We start from the raw sequence: 19,159 nt of genomic DNA, 5'->3' as shown, positions 1-19,159 counted from the left end.
TTTGAGTCTGCGCGTCAGAAACGGAAGTGCTAAAAATAGCTAAAACTGGGCTTCACTTGTCTCAATTGAGTTTCAATGGGGTCGCTTTTTGATGAATTTATGATGTCGTCGTTACATATTAAAGTTATCTAGTCTCTTACCAAATAAACTGACAATATTCGCTTATTTTTATGTAATCTCATTACAAATGAAACACGTCAGTCAAACCGTGATTCGTTGGGAAAATTTTAAGACGCTATTCCAGTTTATTCAAACGCGAACACGCGGGCATGTCCCTCTTCGTCTGCCGTACGCGGATTCAAGCGTCATAGCGACAAAAACATCAATAAACAGAATACGTATGCCACATATTTCCAGCACCAGGCTACAGACAGAAGTGCGTTTTCTCTGAAAACATAAAGGACATTCACCGTGAGCTTGTTAAACGTGTGTCTGGCCGTGAATCTGAGGGAAGAAGCGCGTAAAGGAGGCGCAGGCCCAGCGAGTGTGTGATGATGGAGTCATGGGTGAGATTCAGCGCGCAGAGTCAAGCTAAAGAGCGCGTGTTCAGGTACACTACACACACACACTCGCTCACTGCACTCACACACTCGCTCACTGCACTCACACACTCGCTCACTGCACTCACACACTCGCTCACTAGTTAGTTTCCGTGACAACGTGAGTTCTGCATCCTGTGCTGTATTGGAAGTTGTGCTAATTGACACTGTTTTTGTTTTCAGCTACTTTACAATCAGTTAGTAATACAAAGTACAGTATCAGTCATGTTTCAGGTTTTATAGTATTTACTAAAGTGCCTCTTAGCAACTTACCATGTAAATATTGTTTATGGATATCAAACCCATTCAGTACCATGTCAAAATTAGCACCTTACATACTTTCAGTATGTGTAATCATATTTAAAGGGATTGTCTGGTTATTAAAGCAACATTTACTAGTATAGATCCAGCATTTGTTTCAGTAACCAGACCTTTGAGCGCTGATGTCTCTTGCTATGGTGTGTTTTCATGATTTGATGCGTCAATATCCATACATTTGTAAGGATTTCAAAGTTTAGAATCAGTGAGATTTGTAATGTTTTTAAAGAAGTCTCAGTTTTGCTCAAGTCTGCAATGATCAGAAATATAGAAAAAACAGTAATATTGTGAAATATTATTGCAATTTCAAGCGCAAGAGACTTCTTGTTAAAACGTTACAATTCAAACTGATCCCAAACCTTAGAATGTCAGTCTAAGTGTTCAGAGACGTGTGTAATGTGAATGTGTTTTCGTTGTCTGACTGTGTTTGGTCAGGGCGGCCCAGTACGCCTGCACACTGCTGGGCTACACGCTGCAGAGAGGAGGAGCGAGAGCAGAGCTGCTGAACACCATCAAACAGCTGGAAGCTCACATGAGCCTGACCAGAAAATGTACGTTTAAGATCTTCTGCTGAAGTCAGTGGTCAGAAGAATCAGTCTGAATTAACAGGATGATGAACTGAGAATGGCAGGAGAAGAATTTACTGAATTGTATTTTAAAGCAACACAATCGTACATTTTCATAAGAGAAAGTCCAGCGCAGGTTTTGCAGAGAGATATAGACCGTATAAACAGTAAGACAGTCTGACTGTGTGTTTTGTGTCAGTGATGCGGTTGGGGAACTCGGCTGAAGCTCTGGAAGCAGCCAAACGCAGCATGCATCTGTCAGACTGTGTGCTGCGGCTCTGCATCACAGTGGCCCATCTGAACAGAGCTATGTATTTTGCCTGTGATAACGTACTGTGGGCCGGCAAAACAGGACTGCTGCCCGAACTGGACCAGAACAAATGGAGCCAGAGGTCCTTTAGGTGAGAGCTAGATTGATTTGTTTTCCTCGCTGAAGTCAACAGGTTTTAGTAATACACTTACTAATCATTGTGTAAAAATATCATCATAATGCTGCCATCTTTCTGAAGTCATTTTTAGCCTCCTGTAATTAATATTTTGAGCACAGTATGAAATTCACAATTGAATAACCTGACTTCCCTCACTTCCTGTAAACAGATACTACTTGTTTGCACTCATCCTCAATCTGACCCGAGACGTGTATGAAATCCATCTGCTGATGGAGAGAGAGTCCCGCAGCAGTGCAGCTAAGAGCGTTAGCTCCAGTCCGTCTCCTCTCACGCCGAGCCCAGAGATGGGAGGAGAGTTCCCTCTGAACCCGTCGCCCTCCTCAGCGCTGTCTCCTCTCCCCATGATCTCAGCCGGACTCAACAAGCAGCTCCAGCTGCTGATCACGGTGCTGCGCAGCAACCCTCCGCTGCTCCTGGACCTGCTGAAGAACCTGTGTGACGTATTCATCCCGCTGGACCGGCTGGGCCTGTACCCCACCGGCTCGGGCTTTGTGGGGGCCTGCGGCCTCACCTCCTCCGTTCTGTCCATCCTCACTATAGTTCACCCCTGGCTCAAACTCAAGCCCTGAGTCCCAGGGTGAGAACCGCCTGTCCTGTGGCTGTATTTCTGAGGAGAATGTCTCCTGAGCTTGTGTAGAGAGTGGAACGGAGAATGTTTGCTCTTTATTCCAGTTTAATTGACCTGATCTGATTGAAAACAAACAAAAGCTCTGTTTAACAGTAATTTAAGTCTGTAAGCCAATCTCTTATTATTTTGCTTTCTAGGCTCATTTTGAGGTAAAAATATGTGCTTTCTGCAAATGTAATTGTCCAAGTCTGTTTGTTTAATTCATTGTTTTTTTAAAAGTCTGAAGTCTGAAAATGTCCTAGTCTGGCCACATTTTAAGATTGTCCTCTCATGTTACCCCATATAATGCTGTAGTTTTCAGAATGGGGGGAGTTCAAGTGCTTTTGCAGTTCAGCACAGGGCTACTGGTAAACTTACTTTATAATCATAGTTTTCTCCTGATGGTGAAAATGTCAGGGTTAAATTTCACCCTAAAAGCAATGGGAAAAACTACATAAATGAAATCTACAACAAATATGAGACATTTATAAATAATTGTATTTTAGTAATAATAATATAGCTTTACTAGATTCAAAATGTCAAAGCACACGCACATATATAATTTTTTTTCCATAAGCTGTATCTTAAACTATAGCATTTTATTGGACATAAAGCATTTTTGTGTGTGTGTCAGACTTGCTAATCAAACGTTATTGTACAGGGATACTGTTGAGTTCTGATTAATGTTCAATAGATATTTTTAAATCTAAAACTATGTTTGAAGCCGTTTCTTGTTTCTCAGTTACTTGAGATGTGAACTTCTGTAATTTGTTACCAAAATAATTTCAAAACTAGTACTTTACTTTTTATTTTTGCCGTGAATAATAAATGATCAACCAAAAAGGTTTTGAGAAACAATTAAGAAGTGATACCTTATCAACTGATATTTGCTTAATTGATCTCGTAACTGAATCAAAACTACATCATTAACAGTGCTAAAATGCAGTTTTTTAATAGATGTATACATGAGCTATAGAGTTTTATGTAACAACTTATTGAAATTTAATTTCATGCATCACTGGGGTTACTGAATGGTGACATGATGGGGCTGTGAATCTAACTTTTGAAATAAATAATGCCTTGGATTTGATTATCTATTCTGATTTTTCATCATATTCCATGTGCATTAATTAGGATCTCACTCATTTTATATAACGTTAGCAAATCAGAAACTTGTCAAACCCTCTGTGAAGAATCAAGACTGTTATTTGCAGTCTCTCAGTGATTCATCTGCTCTGTTCTGGTGTTGAATCACTCGTGCGCGCGCGGATGTTGTCTTGCTGTGCCGCATCTCACCACTAGAGGGAAACACTACTCTACATTTACTTGTCAGCATCTTTCTGACAAAAGAATATGTAAAGGTGACCAGATTTCTAAAATGAAATCCTAGCTGTGTGTGTGTGTGTATATATATATATATATATATATATATATTTATATATATATATATATAAAATAACATTTAAATCTCACTTGTGGTTATCTATGAATCAAAAAGGAGGGACAGTATGTTTGTGGATCGAATATAATATAATTAATAATTATAATGATATTTGCAATGATATTTGACCCTAGCTTTAGGCTAATACACTATAGGCTTTAGGCTAATACTAATATGTTATTGTGCATGTGTGATTGTTTAGTTTATTCTTTGTTTTCTTGTTATTATTAATCCATATCTGAGCTGTGACGGCATAACTTTCAGGAACATTTAAAACATTTTTTGCAAAACAATCACAAACACGTTCATGCCTTGTTAAATAGCACACACAAACAGTATTACTTTAATTTAACATGTAAAGTTAGTATGTGACCACCTTAAGATAATGATGGCTGCATTTGAATTTGCATACTTCTCCACTATATACAGGTGCTGGTCATATAATTAGAATATCATTAAAAATGTATTACACTAATTCCGTTCAAAAAGTGAAACTTGTATATTATATTCATTCATTACACACAGACCAATATATTTCAAATGTTTATTTCTTTTCATTTTTATGATTATAACAGAACTAAGGAAAATCCCAAATTCAGTATCTCAGAAAATTAGAATATAACTTAAGACCAATACATAGAAAGGATTTTTAGAAATCTTGGCCAACTGAAAAGTATGAACATTAAAAGTATGAGCATGTACAACACTCAATACTTAGTTGGGGCTCCTTTTGCCTGAATTACTGCAGCAATGCGGCGTGGCATGGAGTCGATCAGTCTGTGGCACTGCTCAGGTGTTATGAGAGCCCAGGTTGCTCTGATAGTGGCCTTCAGCTCTTCTGCATTGTTGGTTCTGGCATATCGCATCTTCCTCTTCCCAATACCCCATAGATTTTCTATGAGGTTAAGGTCAGGCGAGTTTGCTGGCCAATTAAGAACAGGGATACCATGGTCCTAAAACCAGGTACTGGTAGCTTTGGAACTTTGTGCAGGTGCCAAGTCCTGTTGGAAAATGAAATCTGCATCTCCATAAAGTTGGTCAGCAGCAGGAAGCATGAAGTGCTCTAAAACTTCCTGGTATACGGCTGTGTTGACCTTGGACCTCAGAAAACACAGTGGACCAACACCAGCAGATGACATTGCACCCCAAACCATCACTGACTGTGGAAACTTTACACTGGACCTCAATCAACGTGGATTGTGTGCCTCTCCTCTGTTCCTCCAGACTCTGGGACCCTGATATCCAAAGGAAATGCAAAATTTACTTTCTTCAGAGAACATAACTTTGGACCACTCAGCAGCAGTCCAGACCTTTTTAAAGCGAGACGCTTCTGACGCTGTCTGTTGTTCAAGAGTGGCTTGACACAAGGAATGCGACAGCTGAAACCCATGTCTTGTATACGTCTATGTGTAGTGGTTCTTGAAGCACTGACTCCAGCTGCAGTCCACTCTTTGTGAATCTCCCCAACATTTTTTAATGGGTTTTGTTTCACAATCCTCTCCAGAGTGCGGTTATCCCTTTTGCTTGTACACTTTTTTTCTACCACATCTTTTCCTTCCCTTCGCATCTCTATTAATGTGCTTGGACACAGAGCTGTGTGAACAGCCAGCCTCTTTTGCAATGACCTTTTGTGTCTTGCCCTCCTTATGCAAGGCATCAATGGTCGTCTTTTGGACAATTGTCAAGTCAGCAGTCTTCCCCATGATTGTGTAGCCTACAGAACTAGACCGAGAGACCATTTAAAGGCTTTGCAGGTGTTTTGAGTTAATTAGCTGATTAGATTGTGGCACCGGGTGTCTTCAGTATTGAACCTTTTCACAATATTCACATTTTCTGAGATACTGAATTTGGGATTTTCCTTAGTTGTCAGTTATAATAATCAAATTAAAAGAAATAAACTAATGAATGAATATAATATACAAGTTTCATTTTTTTGAATGGAATTAGTTAAATAAATCAACTTTTTGATGATATTCTAATTATATGACCAGCACCTGTTGAAGGTGAAAAACAGAACGTGACAAAAGAAGCATTTCCAGATTCACAGTACTCATAAAAGAGTAGGCAAAAAGTACTCGGATGACATGTGCATGCCATATAAAGCCACCGGAAGACAAGCCTGCATCCATAAATGGCAAACTAAATTATTTGTACTGTATGTGTTTAATGGCACAGATTGAGAGCACATAATCTCCTGCTGTGACTGAACAGTGCTGGGGGTCTGTGCTCCTCTTACTCTCTCATCACAGTTACATCACACTGATTCAGATGCTCGGTGTCACTCCCACACGGGAGCATTTGTTTGCATTACCCCCAACACTCTCTCTTCTTTCGGTCAGGATCAAAGTTACTTTTAATTATCCAGGACATGTTTGCTAGTAAAGTGTTTGCAATACTGGGCACCTGATTCTCAAGAGAGCTCATTGTTGGAGTTATAATAGGAAACGCTTTAGTTATACGTGCCTGTTGGGCTTTGTATTAATCTCAAGTGCATTCAGGAGGAAGTGAATTACATAAATGAAGAGCAGGATGGAAAAGTTTCACCCACAGCAGAGGCTTTATCAACTCCCTCTCGTTGTCTTTATATCATATTCGACATGCTTTCTTATCAAGCAACTCTCTTTTTACTGAAACAGAAACTTCTTCTTCTTTATAAGGCTCCCAAAATCTAGCAGTCATGGAGATACTGAATGGCTTTGTGACAGTGGGTCCAGGTCTGAGATACTTTTCAGTGTGGTCTCAGACGTTTGGACTCCACCAACAAAGATCTGGACACACACAGTGCTGCAGACAGTAACATTATACCAGGACCCACACTACTTCTGAAAGAGACACAGAGGATGAGTAATGTTTGGCGCGTCCCAACAGAGCATGTCTCTACATGAATCTGTGCCAAGCTGAGCTTAACACTGTGTTAACAGACAACTGATTGTCTCCGAACTCCTCTATCTATCTATCTATCTATCTATCTATCTATCTATCTATCTATCTATCTATCCATCCATCCATCCATCCATCCATCCATCCATCCATCCATCCATCCATCCATCCATCCATCCATCCATCGCTTTATTATTGATATCTTATTTTTATATTTAACTTTTTTATGGAAGTTATGGAAATTAATATTTCATCATCTATAAAATTGTGCTTTGTCAGTGCAAATTTTTATTTTTTTATTTAAAATAATTCGCCAGTAACCACAAATAACTAAAATCATATACAAGTCACAAAATTTCTTAATAAAAATGTTAATAATTTAATTTAATATATATGTGTGTGTGTGTGTGTATATATATATATATATATACATTTTTTACTCTTTGTGGTAAAAGGTGTGGGAACATTAAATATTGTTTAAATACTTTTTTTCCTATCCTTCCCATGAGTATAACATACTAGAGATCATTCTAGATGATGCACGTCCCCATCACACACTGTACATTGTACTATAAAGTCATATTATCTATCCCTTCTGAACAATAATCCACCCTGAGGTCTGTGGTTTATCTTTTGTGGACAGATGATTCATACAGAAAGTGTTACAGCGGATGGATCATGTCTCTTTATTATGCACACAATCCTATCAGATGTGTGCGGTGATTATTGGCCCTCATGTCCTGTGCTGCCATATGAACCGGATACGAGCTGCAGGGCTGATGGGATACGGGAGGAGCGGGGGCACAACTCACGGTTGACATTCTGTCATCTCAATGCAGAAGATAAAAAGGCTTTATCAGGACAGCATTGTACAAAACTCTGAATGACAAAGAGAGCGTGAGGTCAAGTGCATAGGCATGAATCCCTGCCACATTCAGCTCATCTAGATACAGATACAGTATCAACATCTTGGAAAGGTCAACATGTCATGTTTATGGTTTATATAATGTAGTTTGAGCAGTTAATATGTGACCCTGGACCACAAAACCATTCTTAAGTGTCAATTTTTCAAAACTGAGATTTATTCATAATCTGAAAGCTGAAAAAAATAAGCGCTCCATTGATGTATGGTTCATTAGGATCGGACAATATTGGAATATACTGGAATCTGGTTTTGTGCTCCAGCGTCACAAATGAGGTTGTGTATGAGATGCACTACCATTCAAAAGTTTGTTCAGCAAGATGTCTTTTTTTTTTTTTTTACAAAATTAAAATGTATATTCAGTGGCAATTTATTACAGTGACAGTAAATACATTTATAAAGTTTTAAAATAATTTCAAATAAATACTGTTCCCTGAACCATTTATTCATCACTTTTCCCACATAGTAAGCAGCACAACTGAATTCAACAATGATGGCAATAATAAATGTTTCTTAAGCAGCAAATCAGCATATTATACTGATTTCTGGAGGATCATGTGACCCTGAAGACTGGAGTAATGATGCTGGAAATTCAGCTTTGATACCAAAAATAAATTACTTAATAAAAAATATTACAATAGACAATTGTCATTTTAACATTTAAATAATATTTAACAATATTACTGTTTTTTGTTTGTTTGTTTATTTTTTGTTCAAATAAACGTAGCCTTGATGAGCATCTTTTGAACAGTAGCTTATATGAAAAAAGTAATATTATCCGAAACTATACATTGATGCACACAGCACAGTATTTTTATGATTATTATTATTATTATTTTTTTTTAAAGTAACTACTCCACATAGATTACAAGTGTTGTTCCAAAAGTGTTTCCACAATATGCAGTATGCATTTCACTGCATTACACTGGAAATAATAATAATAATTATAATAATAATAATAAAATTGCTGTGGAATTTACTTTGACTCAGAAATTGTTAGTAAATTACATAAATAATTACAAAGAAACAGCAAATAACACTTTAAAATAAAAGTGATATTTCGAAGTAGAAAGACTGAAACAGTAGTAAAACATAATCAGGCTTATTTACATCTGCAAACAAAACATGTTGAGTGGATTAACTGTGAACATCTTCTACAGACATTTTTGGGCCACTTTTGAATGGCATAACATGACATGTTTAGACTGAAACAAAAAAACCTTTCAAATTGTTTCCTATTGAATATATATATCACCATAACAAGCATTTCACTTCATTTCTTGGACTACATCAGAGTCACTATGCTGAATATTTTCAGGATATTATTTCCCACCCCGTGAAATGAGCTGCAACTGAAACATGAACAGCTCTGTTATGTGTGTTTTCGGTGTGTTACGAGTGCAGCAGTCTTCTGAAATGGCCTCGGGTGTCTGTGTGGGTCAGGGTCTGCAGTACAGATCCCTCTGGGACCGAAGAAAGGGAGTGAAGACCAAATATGCCCAGCCTTGTTTGTCCTCCTGTCAGTGAGGAGTAAAAATACTGCAGCTACGTGCTGCCCGCCAAGCCTCCTTCTCCAGTGCAGCATGTCCCACAATCCTCTGGGACACACTGTGTAGGGCTGGACATAGTGTCTGCACTTCATTTAATTTGTAAAAATAATTCTTAAAAATGTATTTATAATTTAATTCTTCTTTGTTTGACATGACAAGCATACCATAATATTATCTATAAATATCTTGTTTTTCATGTGCTTCACCGTCGATTTTAATATAGACTTTAAATACAGTCATATTTGCAGTGGATGCTTTGCTGTTCTGTGCATCCAGCCGGCCTTTGTCACTAATCTTGATAAACAGCGCAGGTCTGTGTGAGGGTGAAGAGTGATCCACTGCTCGATATGAAGCTCTGCTCTGCCTACGTGAGGTCTGAGGCTCAGCGCTGTCCAACAGAGACGCTGAGATAAAGCAGGAGAGGAGAGATGTGGAGATAACAGAGCACAGCCACTGACACGCTGAGCTGAACACAGACGCTAGATGCTCAATGACTGTTGATTTAACAAAACAGCAGCTTAGATCATTTGATAACCTTAATTTATAAAGACTGTGCAATAGAAAAGTGGCCAAATTAAATGCTAGGGGTCTGAAATATAATAAAACTAAATAACACTTTGCTTGATTTTGAGGCTACAAAACTGATTAACCCTTGTGAAAAAAAGAAGTACACTTTAGCATGCTTCTGAAAAAAAAGTGTACTTACTATGGAAGTAATATACTTTAAAAGAACATACTTAAAAGGTTACTCCACCCCGAAATGAAAAGTTTGTCGTTAATCACTCACCCCCATGTTGTTCCAAACCAGTAAAAGCTTTGACTTCGGAACACAATTTAAGATATTTTGGATGAAAACCGGGAGGCTTATGACTGTCCCATAGACTGACAAGTAAAATACACTGTCAAGGTCAAGAAAAGTATATGAAAAGCATCATCAGAATAGTCCGTCTGTTCAACAGTAACGTTATGAAGCGACGAGAATACTTTTTGTACACAAAGAAAACAAGATAATGACTTTATTCAACAATTCGTCTCCTCTGTGTCTCTCCACATCAGCTTGGCGCCATTTTGGAAAATATGAGCTGATTGCAAGCAGCTTACGCTCTTCTGTGTCACCTGCGCTGCACTGACGCGCTGGTTTCTTTCAAATCAAAGCGTAAATATACATAGAAAACATATCCTTGTGGCGCGGCTGACACAGAAGAGCATAATCTGCTTGCGTTCAGCTCATATTCTCCAAAATCCTTTAATTTTTATTATTTGGCATGTTTGCGTGCTACTGTGCGTCTCTTTGTGTAATATACGTGCACTGTGGACCCGCTTATACTAACTCTTTCTGTTAAAAAAACAACAATAAAAAAACTACTGTGCGAGTCCAGGTTTTAGTTGCTCAATGGCACAGTCTATTTCACTTGCCTCAAAATAGCAACACATCAACAATGTGCCTGAACACACCAAGTTATCAGGCCAGCACATCCATGGGCACACAAATGGGCGCAAATGCATTTGCTATACAATGTGGCACAGGACATGAAAATTATAACGACTTCAGGCTGAAATTAGCAAAAAACACTTGCATTGCGTCTGGCGCCGCATTGTGCCAGGTGTATGATAAGGCCCTATATGTCATTCTCTCTCATTTTCTCTTTCTCTCTTCCTTAGTTTCATAGCAGTTCAGCCTCACCACCACTGAATGCACAGATACTTTGGCAGAAAGCCCTAAAAGGACCAACAGCAAAGAGGTCTGGATCTCAGTAACACACACACACTCAGTATAGCACAAATCAAAAATCTCATGCAATATGAGAATGTGCTGTTGTCTGCTGTTCTCTGTGTTACACAGGGACACAGAAAAAGCCATTATTGTCTTGTTCTCCAGAGCTCAGTTTATAGAAAACAAGGCTGGCAGCCACTGGACACCTGGGAGCAGTAATGAAAATGATGAAAACCAGCCAAGAGATGCAGGTCAGGAGGCTGGTGGCTCTAATGAGTGTCAGTGATTACATTATACAGGACTGCTCAGATGAGGGTGGTCCAGCTAAGGAGGTCATTTAGACTCAGAACTCAAAATGTCTTACAGAAACAATTCATCCAACAATGAACATTTACTGAAAATGTACTCGCACTCAGGCCATCCAAGATGTAGATGAGTTATTATTGTCAATGCTTGATTATTCACACACAATCAATCTAACTCACTAATTTGTTTTTGTCTATACAATTAGACAACGAGTCTAAAACAACACTGGACCCCAATGAATTTTAAATGGACAAATATTTGTCCAGCGTTCTTTCTAACAAGTGCTCATTTCCGCTGGCAGCAGTGGCAGCACACATGTACTTCATAGTGCCCAAACATCACGCACGTCTCCATTATTTTTAGTTAGGATTTATTTCTGTTTCCTGGGAATTAAGTGCCTTTTTCCACTCTTCGAGACTCAGCGTCATTTACTTAGATCTAAACTGGTGTATATTTTAAGAGGCAGTGTAAACCTGTACTCTAATCACAACACAGGGTGACCTCACACAAACTGCTCCTTTCCCATGATCCAGGCTGCCCCCTCATTCAACCCAGATTCCCAGTGTTGCCCTACCAGACCCTGTTTCTATGTCATACAATGCCAGATTTTCCTGCAAGGTTTATTTGGGTGGTTCTACCCTGTGAGCGCTGTACCCTTTTTCTAGCTGTAGTGTGTATTTGAAGATATCCAACAATGGGATATACTGTATAAAATGGACTAAAGTGATTAGAATTCTTATACACATCTTTTTGATGTGTTTGTGAAACTATATCAAGAAGTTGGTGTTAATGGGGAGAGTTATGTCGCCCATTTGTGGAAATATTTTCTTTGTACTTATCACATAGCATTAGCATACCGGAGTAGAAATGACTCACTGTATGTTAAATTTCCATTTGTTTTTTAACTGAAACATTTTGTTTAAACAAAGCTGACATCTATTTAAATACAGGGACCATTTTCAAGAAACAGCAAGTGAACACTCATGTTTGAGGAATTTAATTTATTGAATTATAAAAAAAAGTCAACATTATGACATACTAGTAACAAACTGACAAAAAGTCTAAATTATCATTAGATATAAAGTTATAATTCTTAGATATAAAATCATAATATGACAAAAATATGACTGTCAAATTATGTCTTTTTGTCTCAGAATTTTAACTTATGTCATAATTTAGATTCCTAAGTTTGTCTTTTTATATCAAGAATTTGGGCTTTTTAAGTTTGACTTTTATCTAATAAATTTGATTTAACTTGTCTTATCTCATAATTATGAATAGATTCCTTATTGTTCATCAAGAGTCATGTACAATAGCTTTGCCTCAACTAAGCTTTAGCATAAAATGCAAGATACATCCTGTGTCAGTAAATGGAAGGTGGAGATTATGGTTTAAAGTCTTAAATATTGATATTTTTCTTACAAAAATAACATTGATTAGCTTCAGAATGTCTTTATTAAAGGGATCGTTCACTTTCAAATTAAATTTTGGTATGTTTTAGCTTACCTCAAGGACATCCAAGATGTAGGTTTCTTTGTTTCCGCAGTAGTTTCCATTTTGATATTTTTAGGTCCAACCGTTCTTGTATGTGACTCATATAATGGAGGTCTATGGTCACCACCTCAAAGAGCATGCACAGAGGAGTCCAAATTAAACAATTCCCCATTATAAGTTCACATTGATGACCTAAGACACGAAACGAGCGGTTTGTGTAAGAAAATGAACAGTATTTATATCGTTTTTACCTCTTGTACACAACCATGTCCAACTGATCTGAGATCGCGTGTTCTTCATGGTGTGTGACGTGTGCATGCGTTTTGTCTTGTTTACACAGATTTCGGAAGTGTACCTTTTACTGTGAAGATCTAAACATAGTTAGACGTACAGGAAATCGCAATGGAAGACAATTTCGATATATCAACAAACAACGTTGAATTTTTTTCTCAACAATATTTATTTGAATCTGAATACACAGATCAAGAACTCAGAGCGATGGAAGAAGCATCCGCTGCAGCAGCACGAGAAGAGATCTCAAGCCTCAGAGAGACAGAGATCTCTTCAAAATTGGTGGTGTTTTAGTAGCAAGTGTTGTGAGATGCCAACAGAAGTGGAGAGCATATGTTGTCACGAATGGAACATAGCAATGCCACATCTACAAGACGACTACGAGGACATTGACAGTATCGTACCACACACCTGCCTGACTGAAGATCCTGAGTTTTCTCCGCTGTTGAGACGCAGCGTTCTGCACGTTGTGTTTAGTTTGCCATGTATAAACTAGAGGCGACATCCAATGCCAGAGGGACCCAATTTAACCCCCAGAACCATACCTACATTTAGCAGACACTTTTGTCCAAAGCAACTTACAGTGCATTCAGGCTATATATTTATTTATTTATTTTTTAAGTGTGTATGTTCCCTGGGAATTGAACCCACAACCTTTTGTAATGCTAACGCACTGCTTTACCACTGAACCACAAAAACAACCACGTAGAGCCATGTGGAGCATTTTTTACAAGCGTTTAGCTTCACTTGTCTACCTCTCCAGAGAGCTGATATTGGCCTGTTGCTTATTAGTTACTACAGATTGAGCTGTTACAGGTCACTCTCTTTCAAATTAAAATCAGACAGCAGGAGGACATCTCGCACGTGAGTTTAATTTAGCCATCAGCGGCAGCAATCTGCAGCACAGGTGCATGGAGGAGTGTGCTGTCATGCTGAACAGGTGCAAGGGCCAGTGAGAGGCAGCTCTGTGCTGCTCTGCTTCTCCTTGTACTGCATTCGGACTAAAATGAGTGGAATTTAGGATTGGAGGGGGACGAGGTGCCCGGTGGAATGCCAGGAATGCCCTTCTCAAATACCATCTCAGCACACACCTGCCTACAGTGCCCCTGTGTGAGAACACCTACTGTAGGGTGTTTTAATCTGCAGTAAAATTACATCTCGGTCGGTGGACATTGAGGAGGTCACAGCCCAGAGGAGAATTTTTGTGTTCTTTCATTGCTCAAGAGACATAAAAGATTATTTCTCAATCCCAGCTATATATGAAATTTTTATTATGACACGCTAGCCCAAAACAGAACATAAGGGTTAATTAAAACATTTCAACTAGCCATCCATTTAGCCTTTGAGAACCAGTTATTGAACTTATTGCAGAAATAATTACTTTTAAAGAATATATTGGTGAACATATATGTAAATATACTGTATACATATATATATACAAGCCAGATTCCAAAAATGTTGGGACACTGTACAAATTGTGAATAAAAACAAAATGCAGTGATGTGGAAGTTTAACATTTCAATATTTTATTCAGAATACAACATAGATGACATATCAAATGTTTAAACTGAGAAAATGTATCATTTTAAGGGAAAAATAAGTTAATTTAAAATTTCATGGCATCTCAAAAAAGTTGGGACAAGGCCATGTTTACCACTGTGTGGCATCCCCTCTACTTTTTATAACAGTCTGCAAACGTCTGGAGACTGAGGAGACAAGTTGCTCAAGTTTAGAAATAGGAATGTTGTTCCATTCTTGTCTAATACAGGCTTCTAGTTGCTCAACTGTCTTAGGTCTTCTAATGCACAGACACTATAAATGCACAGACACTATTTAAACTGAACAGAGATGACATCACTGAATTCAATGATAAACTGCCTTTAACTATCATTTTGCATTATTGACACACTGTTTTCCTAATAAATGTTGTTCAGTTGCTTTGACGCAATGTATTTTGTTTAAAGCGCTATATAAATAAAGGTGACTTGACTTGACTTCTTTGTTGCATCTACCTATTTATGATGCACCAAATGTTTTCTATGGGTGAAAGATCTGGACTGCAGGCTGGCCATTTCAGTACCCGGATCCTTCTTCTACGCAGCCATGATGTTGTAATTGATGCAGTATGTGGTCTGGCATTGTCATGTTGGAAAATGCAAGGTCTTCCCTGATGAACAGCAGATGATGTTGTTCTAGAACTTGGATATACCTTTCAGCATTGATGGTGCCTTTCCAGATGTGTAAGCTGCCCATGCCAAACGCACTCATGAAACCCCATACAATCAGAGATGCAGGCTTCTGAACTGAGCGCTGATAACAACTTGGGTTGTCCTTGTCCTCTTTAGTTCGGATGACATGGCTTCCCAGTTTTCCAAAAAGAACTTCAAATTATGATTAGTCTGACCACAGAACAGTTTTCCACTTTGCCACAGTCCATTTTAAATGAGCCTTGCCCCAGACAAAATGCCTGCACTTCTAAATCATGTTTTTTGACCTATAGAGTTTTAGCCGACAACAGCCGTAAGAAATATTGCTTCTCCATGGCTAGATGCTGAACTTAAAGAATATATGAGGAAAAGAAATAAATTATGTTTGTTACAAAGTTAAACAAAAAAGAATAACTATTATGAACATAAATTTGAGGAACTAAAATCAAACAGGAATAAATTATGGAATACATGAAACCAATTAACAGGGCAGAGAGATAAATCTGTACCAACATTTTTAGACGTAGGTGATACTTTTTTGACTAAACCTGCTGATATAGCTAATTATTTAGGAGATTACAAAGAAAGTCCAGAATTTACAAAAAGATATGATTTCACAGGAATACCCTGTGTGGTAGGGGGGGCGTGGTTTAGCGAAGTCTGCAGCGGCAGAGAGAATCAGGAGACGAACGGTGAGTGAGTGGTTTGGACGGAAATGACCAACACTTGTCTCTTGTTTCAGTAATTGGTGTGGAGAGAGTATTTAACGCCAGGAGAAACAGGAGTAGTCGAGAGAGAGAAGTACTGTTGACGTATGTCTGACCCGGAAGAAGTAACCCGGAAGTGATTACGAGTGTGTTGATGTGTTTGGATAATATTATTATTTAACTAATAAAGTCATAAGCAGTCCAGCCGACCCCTTGTCCTCTTCTTTTCCACCCACGAACTTACTACACTGGTGTCAAAAGCCGGGAAAGGAAGAAGGAGTGCCGCCACCATGCAGTGCCCGTCCTCCACGCCATTTGCGGACGTCATTTCATCCCTCGCGGCCCTACATCAAGAACAACATCAGGCCCTGCTGGACTTAAGGTTCCAGAGGTGGATCGACCGGGAGGCTTGTACCAAGGCCACGGGACTGCGCGCGGTTCCCGCTCACTTGCCCCTACATAAGATGGGAAAGCAAGATGACCCTGAAGCATTCCTGGAGTTGTTTGAAAAATCGTCTGAAACTTGCGGCTGGCCCCACGACCAATAGCTAGTCCGTCTGATCCCCCTGCTCTCGGCGAGTCCCAAGTGGCTGCACAACAACTTCCGGTAGCAAACCTCCTGGTCTTCGACGACCTGAAGAGGGCCATCATTCAGCGGGACGGCCGGACCGCGGAGCAACACCGTCAGCGGTTCCGTTCCCTAGACCTGGGGGAACTCAGTCGGCCCTTCACGATGGCCCAACAGCTCCAGGACTCCTGCCGCAAATGGCTATTGGCCGAGGGAAGTGACGTGGAACACGTCATCAACCTTGTGGTGCAGGAGCCAGTGATGGAGTACTCGAGTCCTGGACTCGAGTCACTATTCTATTCTCTATTCTCCATTCTCTGGACTCGTGACTCGACTTGGACTCGCGGACTGATGACTCGTACTTGGACTCGGACTCGAGGAAATATAAAATCGGACTTGAGCATTCATCACGTTGTTTTTGACTAAATATGTAATTAAAAAAATTATATAAGGTATTACACTTTTCCTGTTTCGTGCCCAAGACTGGTTGGGATCTATTTTTTTCCCTCACAGACACTGCTACCGCTCGCTCTCTTTGCTTGACAACACATTCACTGACGTCACTCACTTTACGCTCGTGCATGATTCGCCAGCTAAATGTTCACATTTGGAAAATGCAGAAAGATGTGCCCCGGATCGTAAACTTCGCCTACACGAATTTTGCATCTAATGCTGGAAAGAGCAGCGCTAAATGTTGTGTGTGTAATCGCACAATCAAGGAAAAGACTGGGACAACTTCAATCTTTAACAGACACCTGTCACGGATGCACCCAGAAAAGTAAGTAAAATGCTTTCCATTGGCTAACGTTAGCTTTTTAAAAAAACTATTATTGACTAATGCATATATGATAATAAACATGTTGCTTTCTGACCAGTCACAGGCTGTCACACACACACACACATTCACTTGAACAAATAAAAACACACTCACGCTAAATCACTTGGTCAAGCACACACAAACGCGCTCTCTCTCTCTCTCTCTCTCTCACACACACACACACACTCACAGCGTCCTGTAAAATGCACATTTCTTTTTTTCGCTGAGTGTATTTCTGTAATACAGTGTTAAAGGATTAGTTCACACAAAAATTTAAATTTCCTAATCATTTACTCCTCCCAATGCCATCCAGGATATCCATGGCTTTTTTTCTTCAGTGGAAAATAAATTATGTTTTTTAAGGAAAACATTTCAGGATGTTTTCTTCATCCAATGGACTTCAATGCCTACCATCTAAGTTGGTTGCTATTGTTTCCTCAAAAAAGTAAAATCTTTTCCAATACGGGACTCGAGACTCGATTCGGACTCGAACTCTGATAAGGGTGACTCGACTTGGACTCGACTCGGACTCTTCTTTTGTGACTCGGACTGGGACTCGGACTCGAACACTGGGACTCGACTCGGACTCGACAGTTGGTGACTCGACTACAACACCGGCTGGAGCAATTCATCGCTTGGCTTGTGAAGAGGACCGCTGAGTGGGTCCATTGCCACCGTCCCACATTGCTGGACCCATCCATCTAGCAGAGGACCACATGGTGACGTGCCCAGGGTTCGGCGAACCCTTACCATCTGCCTCTCTCTCTTCCTTTATCCCCTCTCCTTCTTTCTCTCGACCTGTCCCTCTCCCTAGGTCCTGACCACCTGGCCCTCCTCGAGTGACCAAGGACACTACGTGAGTCCAAGAGCCCCACCCAGGGGGGCGAGACTGATGGCTGCCGGAGGAGACAGCGCTTCTGTTTCTCCGTTCTCTCCACGCCAATCGTCCAATCCACTTCCTGCCACTTGGGTGGCGGGGAGGTCTGGGCCGGCCTGTTGGTGTTGCGGGGACCCGGAACATTTTGTGGAAAGGTGTCCCGTGATGGAGGTGGGGACGATGATCCGGGTCCCGGATGTCCCACAGGCCGTCTCCAGTCAGGCAGGAGGATAACAAATACCTGTGAGTATAAAGGGGGGTACTTATCCGGCCATTGTGGATTCAAGATGTAACCAAACCTCAATCCATCAAAGCCTGATTCAACCGGGGGCATTGGATACAAGCCGCGTGGTTAAGGTGCGGTGCGTACACAGGGATGTGGTGGAGTATCCCGTTGTCCCGATCATTATCCAATTCTGGGGTCAAAAGCATAGTGTTGAGGTGGCGTTTAGTCCCCACCTCCGGCATCCGATAATACTGGGAAAGAATTGGCCCGCGTTTACTGTTTTATTGGGGTCTTTATGTGTGGATGCCTCTATGGGAAATAAGGCATGGAACAGGGTGAGTGCAAGTGGGAGAGATGGCGCCAGGAGAAACCAAATGAAATCGGGAGAAGCATGCTTTTCAACAGGTCCGTACCATCGATGGCCAGCCTCTCCATCCTGCCAACCCGCTCACCTATCCGTATTTTGCCATTTTAAAAGATCGGTTGTATCGGGTGACCCAAGACACTCGGACAAAAGTAAATACAACACAGTTGTTGATTCCGAAGAGCCGCAGGGAAATGCTTTTCCAAGCGGCTCATTCTAATCCAATGACAGGTCATTTGGGACAGGCAGCAACACTGAATCACCTTATGACCCGTTTCTTTTGGCCGGGCATTCACAACAATGTGCGCAGGTGGTG

The 19,159-nt window shown here is 40.1% G+C and overlaps 1 protein-coding gene across 1 annotated transcript; it reads left to right on the top strand.

Moving 5' to 3' along the window:
• The first annotated feature begins 270 nt into the window (after nucleotides 1–270).
• On the top strand, nucleotides 271–3,035 carry pex11b (peroxisomal biogenesis factor 11 beta). Its single transcript, XM_059509955.1, has 4 exons — nucleotides 271–550; nucleotides 1,293–1,408; nucleotides 1,623–1,824; nucleotides 2,021–3,035. Exons 1-4 carry the CDS (start codon nucleotides 492–494, stop codon nucleotides 2,439–2,441), a joined length of 798 nt encoding a protein of 265 aa, XP_059365938.1. The 5' UTR covers nucleotides 271–491; the 3' UTR covers nucleotides 2,442–3,035.
• The last annotated feature ends 16,124 nt before the right edge of the window (nucleotides 3,036–19,159 follow it).

The sequence above is a fragment of the Carassius carassius genome, chromosome 25, assembly GCF_963082965.1.
Source record: "Carassius carassius chromosome 25, fCarCar2.1, whole genome shotgun sequence".
NCBI lineage: Eukaryota > Metazoa > Chordata > Actinopteri > Cypriniformes > Cyprinidae > Carassius > Carassius carassius.
The sequence above is the reverse complement of the archived record's forward strand: the minus strand, read 5'-3'. Positions and strand labels throughout refer to the sequence as shown.